Source organism: Rhineura floridana, chromosome 1 (genome assembly GCF_030035675.1).
Source record: "Rhineura floridana isolate rRhiFlo1 chromosome 1, rRhiFlo1.hap2, whole genome shotgun sequence".
Lineage (NCBI taxonomy): Eukaryota > Metazoa > Chordata > Lepidosauria > Squamata > Rhineuridae > Rhineura > Rhineura floridana.
The window spans coordinates 247471876-247489980 of NC_084480.1; the positions used below are offsets into that span (position 1 = coordinate 247471876).

Consider the following 18105-nt stretch of genomic DNA (forward strand, 5'->3'; position numbering starts at 1 on the left):
ATCTGTAGATATATTAGTAACACAGGAAAGAAGCAAAGAAGAACACCAACAAACATACAAAAATATAATTCTCTATCTTTGGAGATGGCAGGTGTTGCCACCACTCACCATATGCTCAGAGGCACATGTTACCAAATTCTTCCAAGCTACACAGGAAGTGGATTGGACTGTGAAAGACCAGCCCAAATAGTGTTTGCATTTTTACAAATTTGTAGGGCAGTACAATATCTCAGAAAGGAGGTCAGGTCTCCTGCTCCCCTGGTGCATTCACTATAGCTGCCCAATTTCCCTGCTTTTTAAAGTTTGATAGAAATAGCTGTGGGCTATAGGTAAGTTCTTAAACCATAAGGTTTTTGCCTATTAGTGAATATTTCAGCCAGTGGGAAGCTTTCATGTCTAATTGTGGTGTGGAGGGGTCACAGCTGAGGGGTCATACAGTTAACTCTACCCTCCCCAGTTGTGACTATCCCCAAAATTGCCCTCCTTATTGCAGTTAGCTTTGAAAAAAGTATTAGTACAAATGCCATGGAGGTACAGGCCAGTGAGGAGGGTTTTCTTGGGGATGCCAGGGAAGGGTTTTCTCTACAGGTGTGGAGATGGTGACCTTTAACCTATCCTGTTAGAAGGAACAAAGCCTTGTGACATTTCTAACAAAACAATACATGAGAGAAAAATGGCATTGCCAGTTTCTGCCTCCATAAACTGTTTTCTGGATCAATCAGAAAGGAGAATGAAGCAAGGCAAACAGGCACCACACAAAGAGAAATGCAGGGGTGGGGTAGCATGCTAAAACATAAAGAACAAACAGAAGGTTATAACATTTTTGTGTGTGCCAATTAATGAAGCAGCAGCATGGAACTGTTTAAAGGAAGAAGTCATTGGGGTACAATCTGTGTTATAGTTAAGAGGCATAAAGAAAGCCTCTTCTTGTTTAGAAGATATAATGCCGTGTTAAGCAATGGTAAAGAAAAAAAGGTCCATGTCAGTGGAAGGAGAACTAGGTGTTATGGCACGTGTGTGGTTGTTACTGAAAACAAACCATCCAGATCTCCTTCTCCTCCTCTAGCAATCAAGTAATAACGAACAAAGGCACCATGGCATCATGATGCAAATTTTATTGCTACTGCTCCTCTTCATCTACTGCCTTGAGGAGGTGGCAAAATTCACAATGCAATGATGTCATGTTGCAGATTTTTTTTTTTTTGTTACCAGAAGGTGTAGGGGAGAGAAGATATTACACAGGTTGGTGCTTTCAGCAACAGCTGTACATGTGTCACAATGATTATGCTCAGTTTAAACATGGGCTAGTGTCATGCAACAGTATCCAAGTAGGTCACTACAATAAAGGAAACACACCAACTAGATAATATATAGTATTTGGTTGGAAATAAAGTGCAATGCAGAACTTATTCAGATGTCTGATTAGAAATCTCTAGGTGATGTTGACAACTGTTTGTTCTTGCTTGCTTTAAGGTAGGGGTGGTTAACCTGTGGCCCTTCAGATGTTGCATATAGCATAGCTCCTATTATCAGTGGCCATGCATCCAACAATGTTTGGAAGGCCACAAGTTGGTCATAGGTACCACATGCTAAGTCATTCATATGAAATGATTAACCACACAAATCATCTGACTTGTACTACAAGACAGAAATTATTAACTTTATAGGTGGTGAAACTTCTGCCATTTGTGTAGTGAGATGCTGAGCAATCACATGGCTCACTACTTGGTAGCAGCAATTTAATGTGGTTGACATATGGCAGCCATAATGTGAAAACTGGCTCTTAGCTATAGCAATTTCTAAGTCTCCACTTACATTATGAAAATGAGCTGAGCCCTGGACACGCCTTGCAGTATCAAGCCTTGAGTCGAGAAAGGGTGGAGGCAAGGAGAGAATATCCCGCCACTTCTCATCAAGATCTACTAGGTGGCCTCAACGGAAGATGGCCGCGTGAGAGTGAGTACAGCAAAATCGGCTCTTAAATACTTCAGCTTTGTAGCTAAAAAAAACCAACCAATATAATCTACTAAAGAAGAGGCAATATAACAAGACTGTGCCTACTAGTTCCTGACTTTGATTTGGACAACTCTATTTAATTGCCTTGCTCATTATTTTACTCTGCTGATTTATTACCATGTGAAAAGCTGAGAGAGAGAGACATGAGATAAGACGTCTCTGTGTTCCACTATTGAAGAGAAAATTAATAAGAAACAGTATATAACAGCAACTGAACTAAAAAGCTAACACCTTATCAATATTTTATAACTTTTAAATCATTTTTAAATTGTTTTAAATGCTGACTCTGTATCCGGGAGAGTAATTATGGTTCTAACTAGACGAAAACGTAAAGAGCTAGGTATTCCTTTAAATGAAGAAGATATACAAGAAACCTCCAAGGAAAAACAAACTAAAATCACTTCTTACTACCAACCGAAAATGAATGCAATAACGATAAATGACAAAATAGATCTGAAAGAAAACTTGTCCTTTGAAAATTTATTAATGGAATGGGATATAGACAAAATACCATCATGGCTGCCAAGCAATGAAGAAAAAAAACAGCATTTTAAATCTAGCGCAAGAAATGGAGGAGGCAGAAAATGTCGGAATTACCCATGATTTATTACCATGTATAAATCAATCTGGAACATCATTACCTGACGAAGAGGACTCAATGCCCCCATTGGAATCTTCAGGCTCCTACGAGAATTTTAAAATCAACTCCCAATCCTTCATCTCGATTGCAGGAAAAGAAAATGAACATGAACAAATCAAAATACAAACAATTCCAATTAATGATGATTGGTGTCAAATGGTGTCCCAATCACTCATGCAAATTGCTAAATTTGTGGCAGAAGCAAATTAACTCTTAACAACATTAACAGAGCTAACAGTAAAACAAGTAATACAAACTGACTCTGACACCAAAAATAAAAACGCAGCTACGCAGACTTCCCATTCAGACCAAAGGATAGATCATCTTCCTTTGAAGAAAAAAGAAATAAGCTCTAAACCTCCAATGCAAACTGCGAAAAAATCTAAAAACATTAAATCTATTAGGAGTCATCGTAAATGCCACTTGAAATTTGAAAAACTTTTCAAATTACTTGACACAGAAAAAACCTCGCCAAAGGAAAAAAAGAGGAAAAGAAAACGAAAGAAGAAGACGAAGAAAAAGAGCACCGAATTAAAGAGCATAGTGCCATCTAGTCAAGGAAAATCGCAATTAATCTTAGAACAAGATACACAAAGATTATCAAGCCCAAAAAGTATCCAGGCGAACTCGAACTTTAATCTGAATGAACAAGCTCCTAAGGAACATTTAATAATGAACCCAGACAATGAATTTTCTTCTTATTCAATTCAAAATAACAGAGATTGGAATTTAATCCTAAATGAAAATCAATTGGCTCTAATAAATTATCCAAAACCAGTGGGATATTTAACACAAAATGAAAGAAAGAGACATCTGACTAATATTGTTAACAAAGTATCTATCCCCAGGATTGGTCCAGACAAAAGACATCATAAACATCAAATATTTATTTTACAACTATATTAGCGCCAGAGCTATCGTTACATTTGCATCGAAAGAGAAACTATCTCTTTTCCAGCACAAAAGAGAATTATTGGTAACTCAAAATATTTATACTGCCAGAATTTTTGACAACCAAGTCCCTCCTAAAAGTCTTATGTCTCGTCACTTTATCTCTGAGAGAATTCTAACCCAACATGAAGTGGATGCACGAGAGTCAGACATACTCAACCAATCTATAATAGAAATAAAAAGTATGGAGGCCACTAAATTTCTACCTGAAGAAATATCTTTACTGGAGACCTTTACAACTTTATCTTTGGAAGCAAGGTCAGAAATCAGATTTAAACTTGAAAATCTGCTAACTACAGTAAAAGAAATGGATTGTGAGCATGAAATAAGGAACATTAACATCCCTGTAGCAACAGAAAAAATAACCCAAGGGGTTTCAGAATTATCTAGGACCAACCGAGAAAATAAAATTGAAAAAGTATACCAACATATCCCCTCAGATGCCTTGGAAAGAGAGAGACGTTTGTCAAATTTAAATACCAATTGACGTAATAGCAATCTAAAACTCCCTTCCTTAAAGATACTATCGTGGAACATTGCTGGTTGGTTTAATAAAGACAAAGATCCATCTTTTAAGAATTTCTTGGAGCAATATGATATCTTGCTCTTGCACGAAACATGGGCAACATCATTAATGAGTTTTGATGGATATTCAGCCTACCAGCTAAAAGCCATACCCAGCCTTAGGGGGGGATGTCCAAAAGGAGGTCTATGTATATTTGTTTCGACAAAAATTAATGTTTCTGTTATAAACTGTGAACCCCTATTGGATCTAGCCAATGCAGTACTTATAAAATTATCGCGCCAGATGTTATTATTATTTAATGTTTATCTTCCACCAGGTAAAGAGGTAAAATCGAGCGCTACTAAAACTGCTCAGCTTGAAAATTATATAACAAAATTAACATTATGCTATCCAGCTGCCCTTTTATTAATAGCTGGAGATTTCAATGCCAGACTGGGTCCATCTGATGAAGCTTTGTTTAGCAAATATAAAATGATAGTCCCCTCATTGGATGGCTCAATTTCTATACCTATCAGACATGCAAAAGATAATAGATCTAATTATGTAGGCCTCTCTTTAATGCAAATGATTTTTCAATTGAATTTAATTCTTTTAAATGGTCGTACTAGTGGAGACCTCGAAGGTGAATTTACGTACTTATCATTTAGAGGTGCATCCACAATTGATCTTTGTATAGTATCTCAAGAACTCTACCATTTAATAGAGAGATTCAAAATAATCGATAGGCCTGAGAGCGATCATTCGCCTGTCAATATAACTCTAAAATGTACAGAAGCTCAAATCTATTCTGATTTGCAATCATTCTCGATCATTGATTGTGAAATTCGTCCAAACAGACTCAAGTGGATCCCGAAACTAGAAAAAGAAATTTCAGATAGATTGAATCACGTAGATAATTTGGCCCAAAAAGATCTTATACTTCTTAACAATCAACAGACTGACCCCTACAATCTAGTTCAACAGATATTAAAGGATCTTCAACAGATTTTTCAGCCAAATATAAAAAATAACTTAAAGAATCGGAAGCTAAATTCCAAACCATGGTTTGATCACGAGTGTGTGTTAAAAAAAAAAAATCTAATTGCCACTTTTAAAGCATATAAGTCTATAAGATCACAAGAACTGCTGAACATATACTGTGAAACCAGAAGCCAATATAAGCAACTTATAAATAGGAAAAAGAAATTAGGTCTAATAGAAATTTGGAATAATTTAAATAATGCTGCCAACTTAAAAAATACTTCTTTATTTTGGAAACTAATAACAAATAATTGGCAAAAAACTTACAAACTTAGAATGTTATATTCCTTCACAAACATGGGAATCTTATTTTAAACATCTATATAAGAATGATTCAGATCTTCAAATCCCACAAAAAGTCACCAATAATAATATACCTGAATGGCAACCTGTAACTGTGAACGAAATTCTAGATTTATTATCCAAATTAAAACCAAATAAAGCTCCTGGCCCAGATAACATCCCCGCAGAAGTCTTTAAAAATAATGCAAATTGGTGGGCCCCAGTACTTGCAACACTTTTTTCCTATATAGACCACTCTATGCAAATACCTGAAGATTGGGGCATGGCAATAATTGTCCCAATCTATAAAAAAGGTGTCACATCCGACCCAGCCAATTTTAGACCTATAAGTCTATTAAGTGTAATTAGTAAACTGTACGCTGCCCATTTATATAATAAATTAATAGATTGGACTGAAAATGAACATATTCTGGCTCAAGAGCAAGCAGGTTTTAGGACGTGTCGTTCAACTACAGATCACGTCCTGGTTTTACAACATCTAATAGAGAAATACACCAAAAGAACAAAGGGCTCTCTTTATGCCACATTTATCGATCTTAAGACGGCTTTTGATTCGATATCTAGAGCCAAATTATGGGAAAAACTAGAAGGTACTAATATTGATTTGCGTTTACTATCATTGATGAGAGGCCTTTATGAAAACACTTACCTTCGAGTTAGGTGCAATAATAAAGGTCATTTAACGAATCCTATACGTACCCATAAGGGTGTAAAGCAAGGATGCATACTGGCTCCACTTTTGTTTAACATTTATATAAATACAATAGTTAATTCTTTAGCAGTAATTCCTTCTCATCCTCCGATATTAGCGGAAGCACCCAGATTTATTCTATTATATGCAGATGATCTAGTTCTAATATCCCTATTGGTTTAAAACGATTACTATCTAATGTAGCACATTTTTGTGATAAGGAACATCTTACAATCAATCATGACAAAACAAAAGTCATGATCTTTACGAAAAATAATAGACCATCCATACACCTTTGGCCGCTAAATGGTCGATTAATAGAACAAGTATCTGCATTTAAATATTTAGGTATAACTTTACAATCATCCAGATCTTGGAAATTACATATAAAAATGATTATCCTAAATGCGATGAGAACATCGAAGGCTCTGCTATCCTTTTTTTATAACAAAGGGGGTCAAATTATATCTGCTGCCATTAAAATATTTGTGGCGAAAGTAATTCCACAGCTGACATATGGTATGCAAGCCAATACTTGTCAAAACTTTGCTTCACTTGAGTCAGTTCAAAATTCTTTCTTAAGATCGATTTTGTCAGTTTCCCGGTGTATTCCAAATTTCATTATAAGACTAGAAGTAGGACTACCTTCAGTAGAATCCCGTATCTGGAGTTATAGAATTATTTTTTGGCTGAAACTTCTGTTCAACCCGGTAGGTCTGGCACCACACACATTAAGTGATAATTTCCAATCTACTTGGACTCAGATGATGTTAAATAAAATATCGTCATTAGGTTTTTCAACTCAAATAATTCTAGATTTGGGTTATGAAAAGGCCAAAACAATTATCATCCAACGGATCAAAGGTATAGATTATCAACATCACTTGATGCTGATAAGACATCACAGATATAATATAAAACCCCTAATACCGATGTCTTATCTATCAAACCTGACGATACCTAAATGGCGTAGAGCCTTCACTTTAGCTAGATTCAATATACTACCATCTGCAGTCTTACAGGGCAAGTATAAAAAAATCCCTTTAGCCGAAAGAAAATGCCCATGTGGCACTGATGAAATAGAAACAGTTGCACATGTTCTGCTACATTGTCCGTTTTATAGTACTCTTAGAATCAAAATAATCACCCCTATTTTGGATTCGTTTCCCGGAAAAAGTGACAGCTATTATGTGGAACTTTTATTATCTGATCGCTTTCCTAAAATCACGGAAAAAATTGCTAAATTCTGTGCCTCAGCTATTCAGTGTAGGAAAAATTTGATATCCTGATGGTGATAATGTTTTAACTTGTATTTAACAGTTTACCTATGTGCTACTTCTGTATTTATGTTTGTTGATAATTTTAGCTGGCTGTCTAAGATTTCATTATAACCCTAATGGTTTCGCTTTAATTAGGGAAATTAGACTCTTTAGAGATTTGCCATGACTTATTTTATTTTATTCTTTTAATATCCGATTTGTTAATATTGCAAAGGCCTTAGAGCTTATGCACAAGGAGATTCATACTTACTCTGTACACATGTTTGATGGCCATCTATCTCTGCTTGGTTAAAGCTCTTTTTTCCAAGTAAATCTGAGTAGGGAAAAAATTGATACCCTGTATATGTTAATATTTTAACTTGTATTAAATTGCTGTAAAATAATTGTTTTTAACCATTTCTATGTTGGAATGTCTAATTGATATGTTTGGTCTGTGACCGCAATAAACGTTATCTATCCATTATGAAAAGTACTGTTACCCACTCACACTTCCCAATTTACTGAGAAGTCTAAAAACAGGCACCTAAAGGCTCAGTTTCCTTTGGACAACAAAGCACTAAAGTCAATTTCTACATATTATATTTGTTGTATACACAAATATATAAGCAGAGCCTATCAGAATCAAGAAAACACATAAGAATGGGCAGCAAAACCACTCATCCTGCATCACTCTTTGGTGTCTGCCCAATCTCTCAATTTGAACTGCAAGCTGGTTTCACAAAGTCTCGTCCTTTCCAAAAGACTAACTCTAATGCATATATCATTCCAAATATTGGGGAAAGGTTTCCAGCTATTCAAAAACATTACTTTTATTTTGTTTCATTTCCTTTCTGGCCACATATCACTTGCACATAATCAAAACAGCTGTATCTACTGCATTCTACCATTTTTTGTTTTGTGTGAGAACATTTGCCTTTTAATTTAGCACCTCCGATTAAAAAGTTAAATATGTGAAAAATGAACATTGAAAAAGTTGGAAAAGTATGAAGACTCTGTGTTGATTAGTAAGAAACAGGGAAGAGAAATACCTTTCCAGATAAATTTGCCTGTATTTCTCTAGAAAGATTTCTTTCTCTTACCTGTCTGTTACTCAAGCAAGGAGAAGCAAGGAACAGAAAAGAGAGATGAGGAACATAAATGAAGGTCAAAAATGTTCTGGTCAGTGGGTGGAAGGGAGATGTACTTTATTATCATAAACAGGAAATAATTTTTTATTTATTATATTCATTTCCTGCTGTGTTGCCAGAATACCACTCCTGCCTGTACAAAACACAATACCAAATGACTTAAGTTCAGTTTATGAGGTCGGGATGAGAATTTATGGCTTCTCCCACCATTATGATGTTCACACCTGACAGATGAATCAATGGGGAAAAAATCTGGGAAAGGAAACCGGTGAAGAGTGTTTCCTTAGTGTCTTCTGTACATGCAATTATTCCAAAATCATTTAAAAAGGATATGTCAAGCTTTAACATAGGCAAGAAAGTTTTTGTTAAGTCAGCAGTTCCAAAATACTGTGCTGTTCATGAATAGGTCATAAGCATGCTGGTACTGGGCAAAGCGTGGAACAAGAGAGTAGACAACTGTAAGGAATGCCAAAAAGATTTCTGGTACCAAAACAAAAACAAAAACCCCCATAAAGGATGAACAGTTACACAGCAAAACAAAAACAAAAATTAATTAATAAGTCCTATAGCCACAATTCAATAAAGTGTTTTTAACTCCTTGCTGTTTGTGGCTATTGTTTTATTTTTATATAATACTTTGTAACTGGAGTTCTCAATGGTTGCCTGCTATATTATTGTGTTCTTAATTTGCAGTTTGATTCTTATACCTAATCATGTTTTATTGTATTATTTATCTTACTGCTACTGTTTTTAACCTTGTTTGTTTTACTGTAACTGCCCTGAGATATTTCTGCTATAGGGCAGTCTATAATATATTTAAATAAATGTAATAGATATAATAAATGTTAACAATAATAATAATTTTCCCAAACCACAATGGACAGAGAAAGAAACATTATCTCTGAAATCAATGGCTAGTCAAAGCAGACAAAATAACTTCTGAGTGACACTTAGTTCTTACTTTATAAATCAAAAAGAGGGTGTTATCTGCTGTCTTCCCTACTGATTACTCTAGTTTACCCCAGATAACATTATTCTTGTTTATGCTCAGGATGGTTCTAAGCTGTGGCCTTCCAGGTGTTGTTGGACTCTAGTTCCCATTAACCCTGACCAGTGACCACTTTGGTAGGGGCTGATGGAACAGCTTAGCCACCCCTAGTTGGTTAACTACTAGAGGAGCTAGTATTAGAGGCGTGCTAGTGTTGCTCTCCATTCTGCCTATGCTTAGCAGTACATCATTATGAATTCCTTAGCCAAGATGTCTATGGAGAAAAAAAAATGGCATGTGCTGAAGTAATACCATACAATATGGCAGGGACAGTGGCGTGATCAAACCAGGTAGATCTAAACCAAAGTTCCTCAGCCCTTCTGGGAAAAGGCCATAGCTCAATACTGGAGCACATGCTTTCCATGCAAAATATCCCAGATTCAATCCTTAGCATCTCCAGTTTGGACTGGGAAAAACTCCTGTCTAAAACCATGGAGCTAGATGGGCTAATGGCCTGTTTCAGTATAAAGAGGGTGGAGAGGGACAGGCTAAGATTTAGCAGCTGCTACATTTTCTAGCAGCTCGCAGAGGGGAACTGAGAAAGGAAAGGTTTCAGGAACATGGGAGGAGGGGGGGAATACACCATTTATTCTATTCTAGACTCGGTAAATTGACTACAGCCATATTTGAGTACTGACCAATTATGGGATCATATAATAAAAGAGTTTTGCTGTATGAATACTGTTTAAAATAGGTGGCTGTTCATTAAATATTTGTATAAAAAGGCAATTTTTAATTTTATTTTAGTACTGCATATTGTACTGAGAACAAAAACAGTTTCCAAAGAGCTGGTAAACAGAAGGAGAGCAGCCAACCCATTTAGAAATATGCCATTAACTCATAGGAGAACATTCCCCCTGGACACGCTCCCAAAGATGATCCCTGGCGAGTTTAGGCTTGCATATCATTTGTCCTATCCAGAGGGCAAGTAAGTTAATGATTATACAGACACCTTGCTGTGTTCACTATTCGTTTACTTCTCTCCATCGAGTGATGCAGATGATAAGAAATAGCATGGTAAGGGCTCAGACAGAGTGAGCATCCCCGCATGCGCACACAAACATGAACAGCTGCTCCTATATTGCCAGCACACCAAGATAGATTTTGCTTCCTATAATAGGCTTGAGGGTTAGATGAAAGTATACACATAAGATGTGCAGTTTTGCAGTGATTTCTTAAAGCACTGAGCACATTCCTATACTTTGACAAAAATGGTAAAAATACATAAAATCCTTTAAAATGTACATAATTTTCTATTGATGGGATCACCAAACATGCTGGCATTTCAGGAATTATTGATGGCATCTGGAAAAGTAACTAGGGATTTCACAATCCCTATAGCAGATGATAATTGGAGAGAAGAGAGAAAGAGTGTGTGTGTCTAACAGAACTTATTAAAATTTGGGCATCAAACTGGATGCAAGTAGAACAGAATCACATCTCTCCAGGGACAAAGGCAAAAATCCTATGAGGCTACTGGCTCAGCTGTGGCAAGCTAATAAGGTTATTCGGAAGCAGATGCACTCATTAATACAGTGGTGGCACAGGATCTCCGGAGACAGGTCATAGCCATGATAATGCACGCAGTAAAGTAATGTGCTCTGTATTCATGGCCAGATCCTATGGTGCCAAAGCGAAATGAACCTGTATTGGTGCCCTATGATATTTAACCCACTCTGGTCTACTGGACTGAGCCTTCAACTCCAACCTGGCAGATCGAGGTTCATGTTCTCACGAAAGGTTTAGGCAAGTTGCTATCTCTCAGCTTCAGCTGCTCCATTAAAAGTGTGGGAATTAGAGATCCACTTCTCTAGGTTGATGCAAAGCTGAAATGTAATTATTCACTACAAGCCTTGGAAAAGGATCAAGCTAAAAATAAAAAACAAATCATATCATTGCCCTAAAACATTCTGCACTAACGGATATACTGGTATTGTTGGTAAAAATGTATAGAATCTGCCATGTAAAGGGGGATTCTGCCACTGGTTATACGTAAGCAAGTTCTGTTGACTTCAGTGTGTCTTATGCATGATTACATAAGAGCAGGATTGTAGCCAAAGTTCTTTATTTCTTTTGGGCAGGATATGGCTTTTATGCAACATGTACCAGGTTCTCAGGAAAGAATGACAGATGATAGACTTTCAAGCAACTAAGTTAACATCCTATATTTATATTTGAGATGGAACAACGGTAGATTTCTTTAAACTGAAATATAATGTGTATAAAATAAAGTTACTTAAGAAGAGATGGGTGGTTTTGGCTGGCAAAACTGCTGACCAGCAAAGTTAGTAATATATAAAATGTTGCAGCTGAGTGTTCTGGGGAGTTTTTTTCAGTATTGAAAAAGTAATTTAGAGGAAATTATTTTTAAAAAATGTTTTAGTAGTAGTTCATAAAAATCCATGGATAAAGTTGGCTTGCAAACAGCACTCCAATAGGCCTGGACTCTATTAAGTCTAGTGACCAAGATGCATGTTTTGGTCAGACAGAGGAAACCATCCTTCAGAGGAGGAAAACATGACAATCACAACATTCAGAACTGGAAACTTACTAGTAGCTAAGGATCATAGTTTTCCAGATAGCATAGTAAAACTATTTTGGCATCATACGGAATTATATAACCTGTTATTTCTATGATTCAGGATGCAATAATATACACATTTACCAGGGAATAGGGCCCACTGAATATAGTACGGTCTACTTCCAAGCAAACCTGCACAGGGCTGTGCTGTAAGAAATCTCTTTTGAGTAATTTGCATGCAAATAGATATGAAAGATCAGATAAAAGTCAGCGTGGTTCAACTGACATCTCCAGCAATCATCTTGTGTTAGCTTGTAAATGTGTTGTAGTCTATATTGTATATCACTGAAACTGAACTTTAAAACGCTTTCCCTCAGATTTGCAGGTATCAAGAGTGACTGAACCTTAAATCAAATTCACTTCTAATCCTTGTCCAGTGTAACATATCCCAGGTTTTTCTCCCAACTTTCTCAAGAAAATTCTTCATAGCTGTGTTCACATGTAACACTAAGCCAAACCATGGCTTAGCTTGAACATACAAACCTGCTGGCTCCTGGGGAGCAGATTGTAGCTCATGTTCTCCTTCCTGGTTCTTTTAGCTCAACACGGCAAGACAGGTAAAGACATGTTTAGTTCATTGCCCGAACTCTGGATTGTGGTGAAGCCCTCTCTTCTTAACTACAATGTGTAACCAAGGCTTGGTCTTCGCTACAGATTGTCATTATGGAGAACGGGTTCACATGACATGGTAAGCCAAACCTTGGTTTAGCTGCTGCACTGAGCTAAAAGGATGTGCAGTAGTAAAGCAGGTGTGAGCTCCTCTCCAGGAGCCACCATGTTCTCACAGTCCTGGAAAGCCATAGTTTGGCTTACTGTGATGTGTCAACCAGGTCTAGAGATGTGAAGGTCCGGAAAAAAACTGGAAAAATTCAGAGGGGGAAAAACGTTTTCCCCCTTTGTTTTCTGAAGCCTTTCTTGGTTTTTTCCCAAAAAATTGAAAAAAATGAAGGCACAATGGATTATGGAATGTTTTATTTTAGCATGAGAAAGTGCCTGCAGGAGAAAAGGGACCACCACCGTATAGGGAAGGAGAGCCATTTCTGCCTGCCTGCCTGCCTGCTTGCTGCTGCTGCTGCTCAGCTACCACTACCACCACCCTCTCCCTGTTGGGCTCCTGTGCTGCAGGTTGCCACGCCTTGCAGGACCAGGCCCCAGCTGTGGCTGCTTCCTTCCACCTGTCCCTTCTCTGGAGGGAATACATAAGCCGGCTGGCTGAGGTGGCCAGGGAGACCCAGTGCCTGCAGGAGAAAGGGGACCACCACCGTCCAGGGAAGGAGAGCCGTTGCTGCCTGCCTGCCCGCCCGCCCGCCCGCCCACCCAGCTACCACCACCACCACCACTACCCTCTCCCTGATGCGTGCTGCAGGTTGCCACGCCTTGCAGGACCAGGCCCCCACGTACTCAGCCAGCTGTGGCTGCTTCCTTCCACCTGTCCCTTCTCTGGAGAGAATACATAAGCCGGCTAGCTGAGGCGGCTCCTGCTGTCTGCCTTTTTGTGGGTCTTGAGTCATGTGCCTGGGAGAGAGGAATCAGAGCCAAGTGGGGAGATTTGAGGGGCCCCCAATTAGCGTAGTGACGGGTAGAGGGAGATATGGCGTTGTGAGGAGGACTTGCCAGGTAAGGGGAACGCAGCCTTGGCAGTTAATGGCTGTGCCTTGTTCCGGTCCTCCCCACACCCACAGGTTTGTTGGTTGCCCTATCAGCCAGCTCTCAGGCCTCCGGATGCTGCTCCTAAACGCCAGATCGGTGCATAATAAGATCTCCCTCATTCATGATTTCATTGTGGATGAGGCAGCCGATCTGGTATGTATAACCGAGACCTGGGTGGGTGAGCAGGGAGGAGTCAGTCTCCCCCAGCTATGCCCGCCAGGGTACCTGGTCTAGCATCAGGGTAGACCTGAGGGTCAGGGAGGGGGGGTTGCTGTGATCTATAGGAGCTCCATCTTCCTCTGCAAGCACCCTGTTCATGTGACTACTGGTCTGGAGTGTTTGCACCTTATGTTGGGTCAGCGGGACAGACTGGGGATTCTGTTGGTGTACCGCCCACCCCGCTGCCCAACAGACTCCCTAGCTGAGCTGACGGAGGTGGTCTTGGGTGTACTGTTGAGATCCCCCAGACTGCAAGTTCTGGGGGATGTCAACATCCATGCCGAGGCCACCTTATCCGGGGCGGCTCAGGATTTCATGGTCTCCATGACAACCATGGGACTGTCCCAATATGCCATTGGCCCAACACATGTATACTCTAGATTTGGTTTTTGCATCTGGACATGGAGTTGGTGATCTGAATGTGGGGAGCCTTACATCAGTCCCTCTGTCATGGACAGATCACTGCTTGCTGAAGTTTAGACTTACAGTGGCTTTTCCCCTCTGCAAGCATGGGGGACCTATTAAGTTGGTCCGCCCCCAAAGACTAATGGATCCGGATGGTTTCCAAAGGGCTCTGGGGAGTTTTCCGGCTGATAGGGCTGACAGTCCTGTCGAAACCCTGGTTGAGCTGTGGAATACAGAAATGACCCGGGCAGTTGACATGATTGCTCCCGAGCACCCTCTCCTGTGTGGAGCTCGTATGGCTCCATGGTATACCCCAGAGCTGAGAGCGATGAAACAATATCGGAGACGGCTTGAATGCAGATGGAGACGAACTCCTAGTGGATGCAATTATACACTGGTAAGTGCCTATGGTAAGCTGTATTTAGGGACAGTAAGGGCAGCAAAAAAACCAATATTTTGCTGCCACTATCAAATCATCAATCTGCCGCCCAGCGGAGCTGTTCAGAATTGTCCGGGGGCTATTACACTCTGGCCCCAGGGACATGGTAGAACCATCTGAGGCCCGCTGTAATAAATTTGCTAGGCACTTCCAGGTTAAAATCTTTAGCATCCGCCAGGACTTCGACTCCAGTGTTATAGCAGGTGAATCAAGCGAGGTATCCAGAGCACAGCCTTGTCCCGATTTCTTGGATGAGTTTCAGTTGGTGCAGCTTGAGGACGTTGACAAGGTGCTTGCACAGGTTCGTGCAACCACTTCTGTGCTGGATCCTTGCCCTTCTTGGCTAATAAAAGCTAGCAGGGATGGAATAGCCAGGGAGTTGATTAATGCCTTTCTGCGAGAGGGGGTGGTCCCTGGTGGCCTGAAAGAGGCGGTAGTGAGACCACTCCTGAAGAAACCCTCCCTGGACCCAGAAAATCTTAATAACTATAGGCCGGTAGCAAATGTTCCATTCCTGGGCAAGGTCCTTGAATGAGTGGTTGCGGGCCAGCTCCAGACACTCTTGGATGAGACCGATTATCTGGATCCATTTCAGTTGGGTTTCAGGCCTGGTTTTGGCACGGAAACAGCCTTGGTCGCCCTGTATGATGACTTTTGGCGGGAGAGAGACAGGGGGAGTGTGACTCGGTTGATTCTCCTTGATCTCTCAGCGGCTTTTGATACCATCGACCATGGTATCCTTCTGGGGAGACTGGCTGAGTTGGGAGTGGGAGGTACTGCATTGCAGTGGTTCCGCTCCTACTTGGCAGGTCGTCTCCAGAAAGTGGTGCTTGGGGAACATTACTCGGCACCCTGGACTCTCCAGTATGGGGTTCCGCAGGGGTCAGTTCTGTCCCCCATGCTGTTCAACATCTACATGAAACCGCTGGGTGCGGTCATCCGGAGCTTTGGAGTGCGTTGCCATCAGTATGCTGATGACATGCAGCTCTGTTTCTCCTTTTCATCTTCTTCAGGTGAGGCTGTCAATGTGCTGAACTGGTGCCTGGCTGCGACAATGAACTGGATGAGGGCTAATAAACTGAGGCTCAATTCAGACAAGACTGAGATGCTGCTAGTGGGTGGTTCTTCTGACCGGATGGTGGATGTCCAACCTGTCCTGGATGGGGTTGCACTCCCCCTGAAGGAGCAGGTTTGTAGCTTGGGGGTTCTCCTAGAATCATCTCTGTCACTTGAGGCTCAGGTAGCCTCAGTGGCATGGAGTGCCTTCTACCAACTTCAGTATGTCCCTATCTGGAGAGGGATAACCTGGCTTCAGTTGTCCATGCTCTGGTAACCTCCAAATTAGATTACTGCAATGCACTCTACGTGGGGCTGCCTTTGAAGACAGTTTGGAAACTGCAGCTTGTGCAAAATACAGCAGCCAGATTGGTAACAGGGACCAGACGGTCCGAACATGTAAAACCGATTCTGGCCCACTTGCACTGGCTGCCTTTATGTTTCCGAGCTCGATTCAAGGTGCTGGTTTTGACCTATAAAGCCTTACACGGCTTGGGACCACAATACCTGATGGAATGCCTCTCCCGATACGAACCCACCCGTACACTACGTTCAAGATCAAAGGCACTCCTCCGGGTGCCTACTCCGAGGGAAGCTCGGAGAATGGCAACAAGGGAGAGGGCCTTCTCAGTAGTGGCCCCCAAATTATGGAATGATGTTTTTGACGAGGTGCGCCTGGCGCCAACACTGTTATCTTTTCGGTGCCAGGTCAAGACTTTCCTCTTCTCCCAGGCATTTTAGCATGTGTTCTATATTGTTTTAAATATTTAAATTGTGTTTTAAATTGTTTTTAAAAGATGTATTTTAAATTGTATTTGTTTTTAGTTATTGTAAACCGCCCAGAGAACTTTGGCTATGGGGCGGTATACACGTTTAATAAATAAATAAATAAATAAATAAAATGTTTAATTGAATCTTTGTGTGTGTCCCCCCTTGACCATGCAGCAGAAATGCTCATACTTAGCACACCATTTCACAAACAGAAAGCAATCCACAATGAGAAAGCAAGGGAAAGGTGAGGGGAAATGCACCAGATCCAGATATAGTGTAGAAAATTTTTCACACACTGCCTCTTTAAGACACTAATTCAGTTCAGACATTCGTTTGAGGCTGAACCTGAGCATGGGCACTGGTGCAGAATGCTCCTCCCCTTGCCTCTTTTCTCTTCCCCATCCTGTTGCAGTATGACTTTGGTATGTGTTAAGTTAGAGTTTCCTGTTATGTCTGAACTAAGGAATTCTTACTTAACATCAGTTAACAAATTGGGGGAAAAACTTGGTTTCATAATTTATTGTTTACGGTGTCTCGAACAATAGTCTAAACCATTCATATTCAGGTGGGGTATGGATTACGAAAACAGTAATTTGTTTTACATGACACAGCATTTAAATTTGTTAGGGCACTGCAACACAGAGGACAAGTGTAGGAAGAAGTTGTTTGTAAAGGACAAAACACATTTTAGTCAGAATTAAGATAGATTTTGTATATCTCAAGAAGCTTTTAAAGCACAGCTCTACTGGTTTGGTCCGACATCATCTCCTGCAGTGAGTGGAGACAGGCCAGTAGTATGAAGGCTGCTGAGCAAAACAGGAAGAAAGTCAACTGTGAAATTGGTAATTTTATGAGTTTCACAGGGGGTTTTGTTGTTAGACACAATGGCAATTGGAGCAGGTTAATACCTTCTACACAATGTCCATTTATTTGACAAAGGTAACTATAGCTCTAACCTAAGAGATCTGCAGCTACACAAAAGGGTTTATTCAAGTTCAGCTCCGATAGGACAGCAATGGAGAAGGCAAGGATGGACAAGGGGGAATTGCAGGAGGAACACGGCTGTGTAAGTGAGGTTAGGAAGGATATAACTGTTTTTTTCAGGTACAAAACTCAGGAAGAAAAAAGGCTAAAGCCGACTTCTCTAGCAGGGGAAAGGTTCTAGCATGCTAGAGGACAGGAATGCAGCTGAATCTATTTATTTTAGAGATTTATATGTCCACCTTTCTATAATTAAGACTCAAGACATTACACTTAGGGTGACCAGATGCAAAAGAGAACATGGCTTCTTCACCTCATTTAGTAGTTTGTAGAAAAGAAAATTTCAACAGGTGTCATGAAAGCGAGTACTGTTCCTTTCTGCATCTGGCCACACTGATCAC

The 18105-nt window shown here is 40.1% G+C and overlaps 1 protein-coding gene across 13 annotated transcripts in view; it reads right to left on the reverse strand.

Annotated features, from left to right (window-relative positions):
* The window catches only part of ZNF521 (zinc finger protein 521), a 422310-nt gene that overhangs the window by 147039 nt on the left and 257166 nt on the right, over positions 1–18105 (reverse strand). For 10 of the 13 annotated variants that reach the window (XM_061597293.1, XM_061597412.1, XM_061597394.1 and 7 more), the window contains one exon: positions 7678–7740. The exons of the other annotated variants lie outside the window; for them this stretch is intronic. In XM_061597293.1, coding sequence (XP_061453277.1) covers positions 7678–7740 — 63 coding nt within the window. The remainder of the gene's footprint in view (positions 1–7677; positions 7741–18105) is intronic. 13 annotated transcript variants of the gene reach the window in all.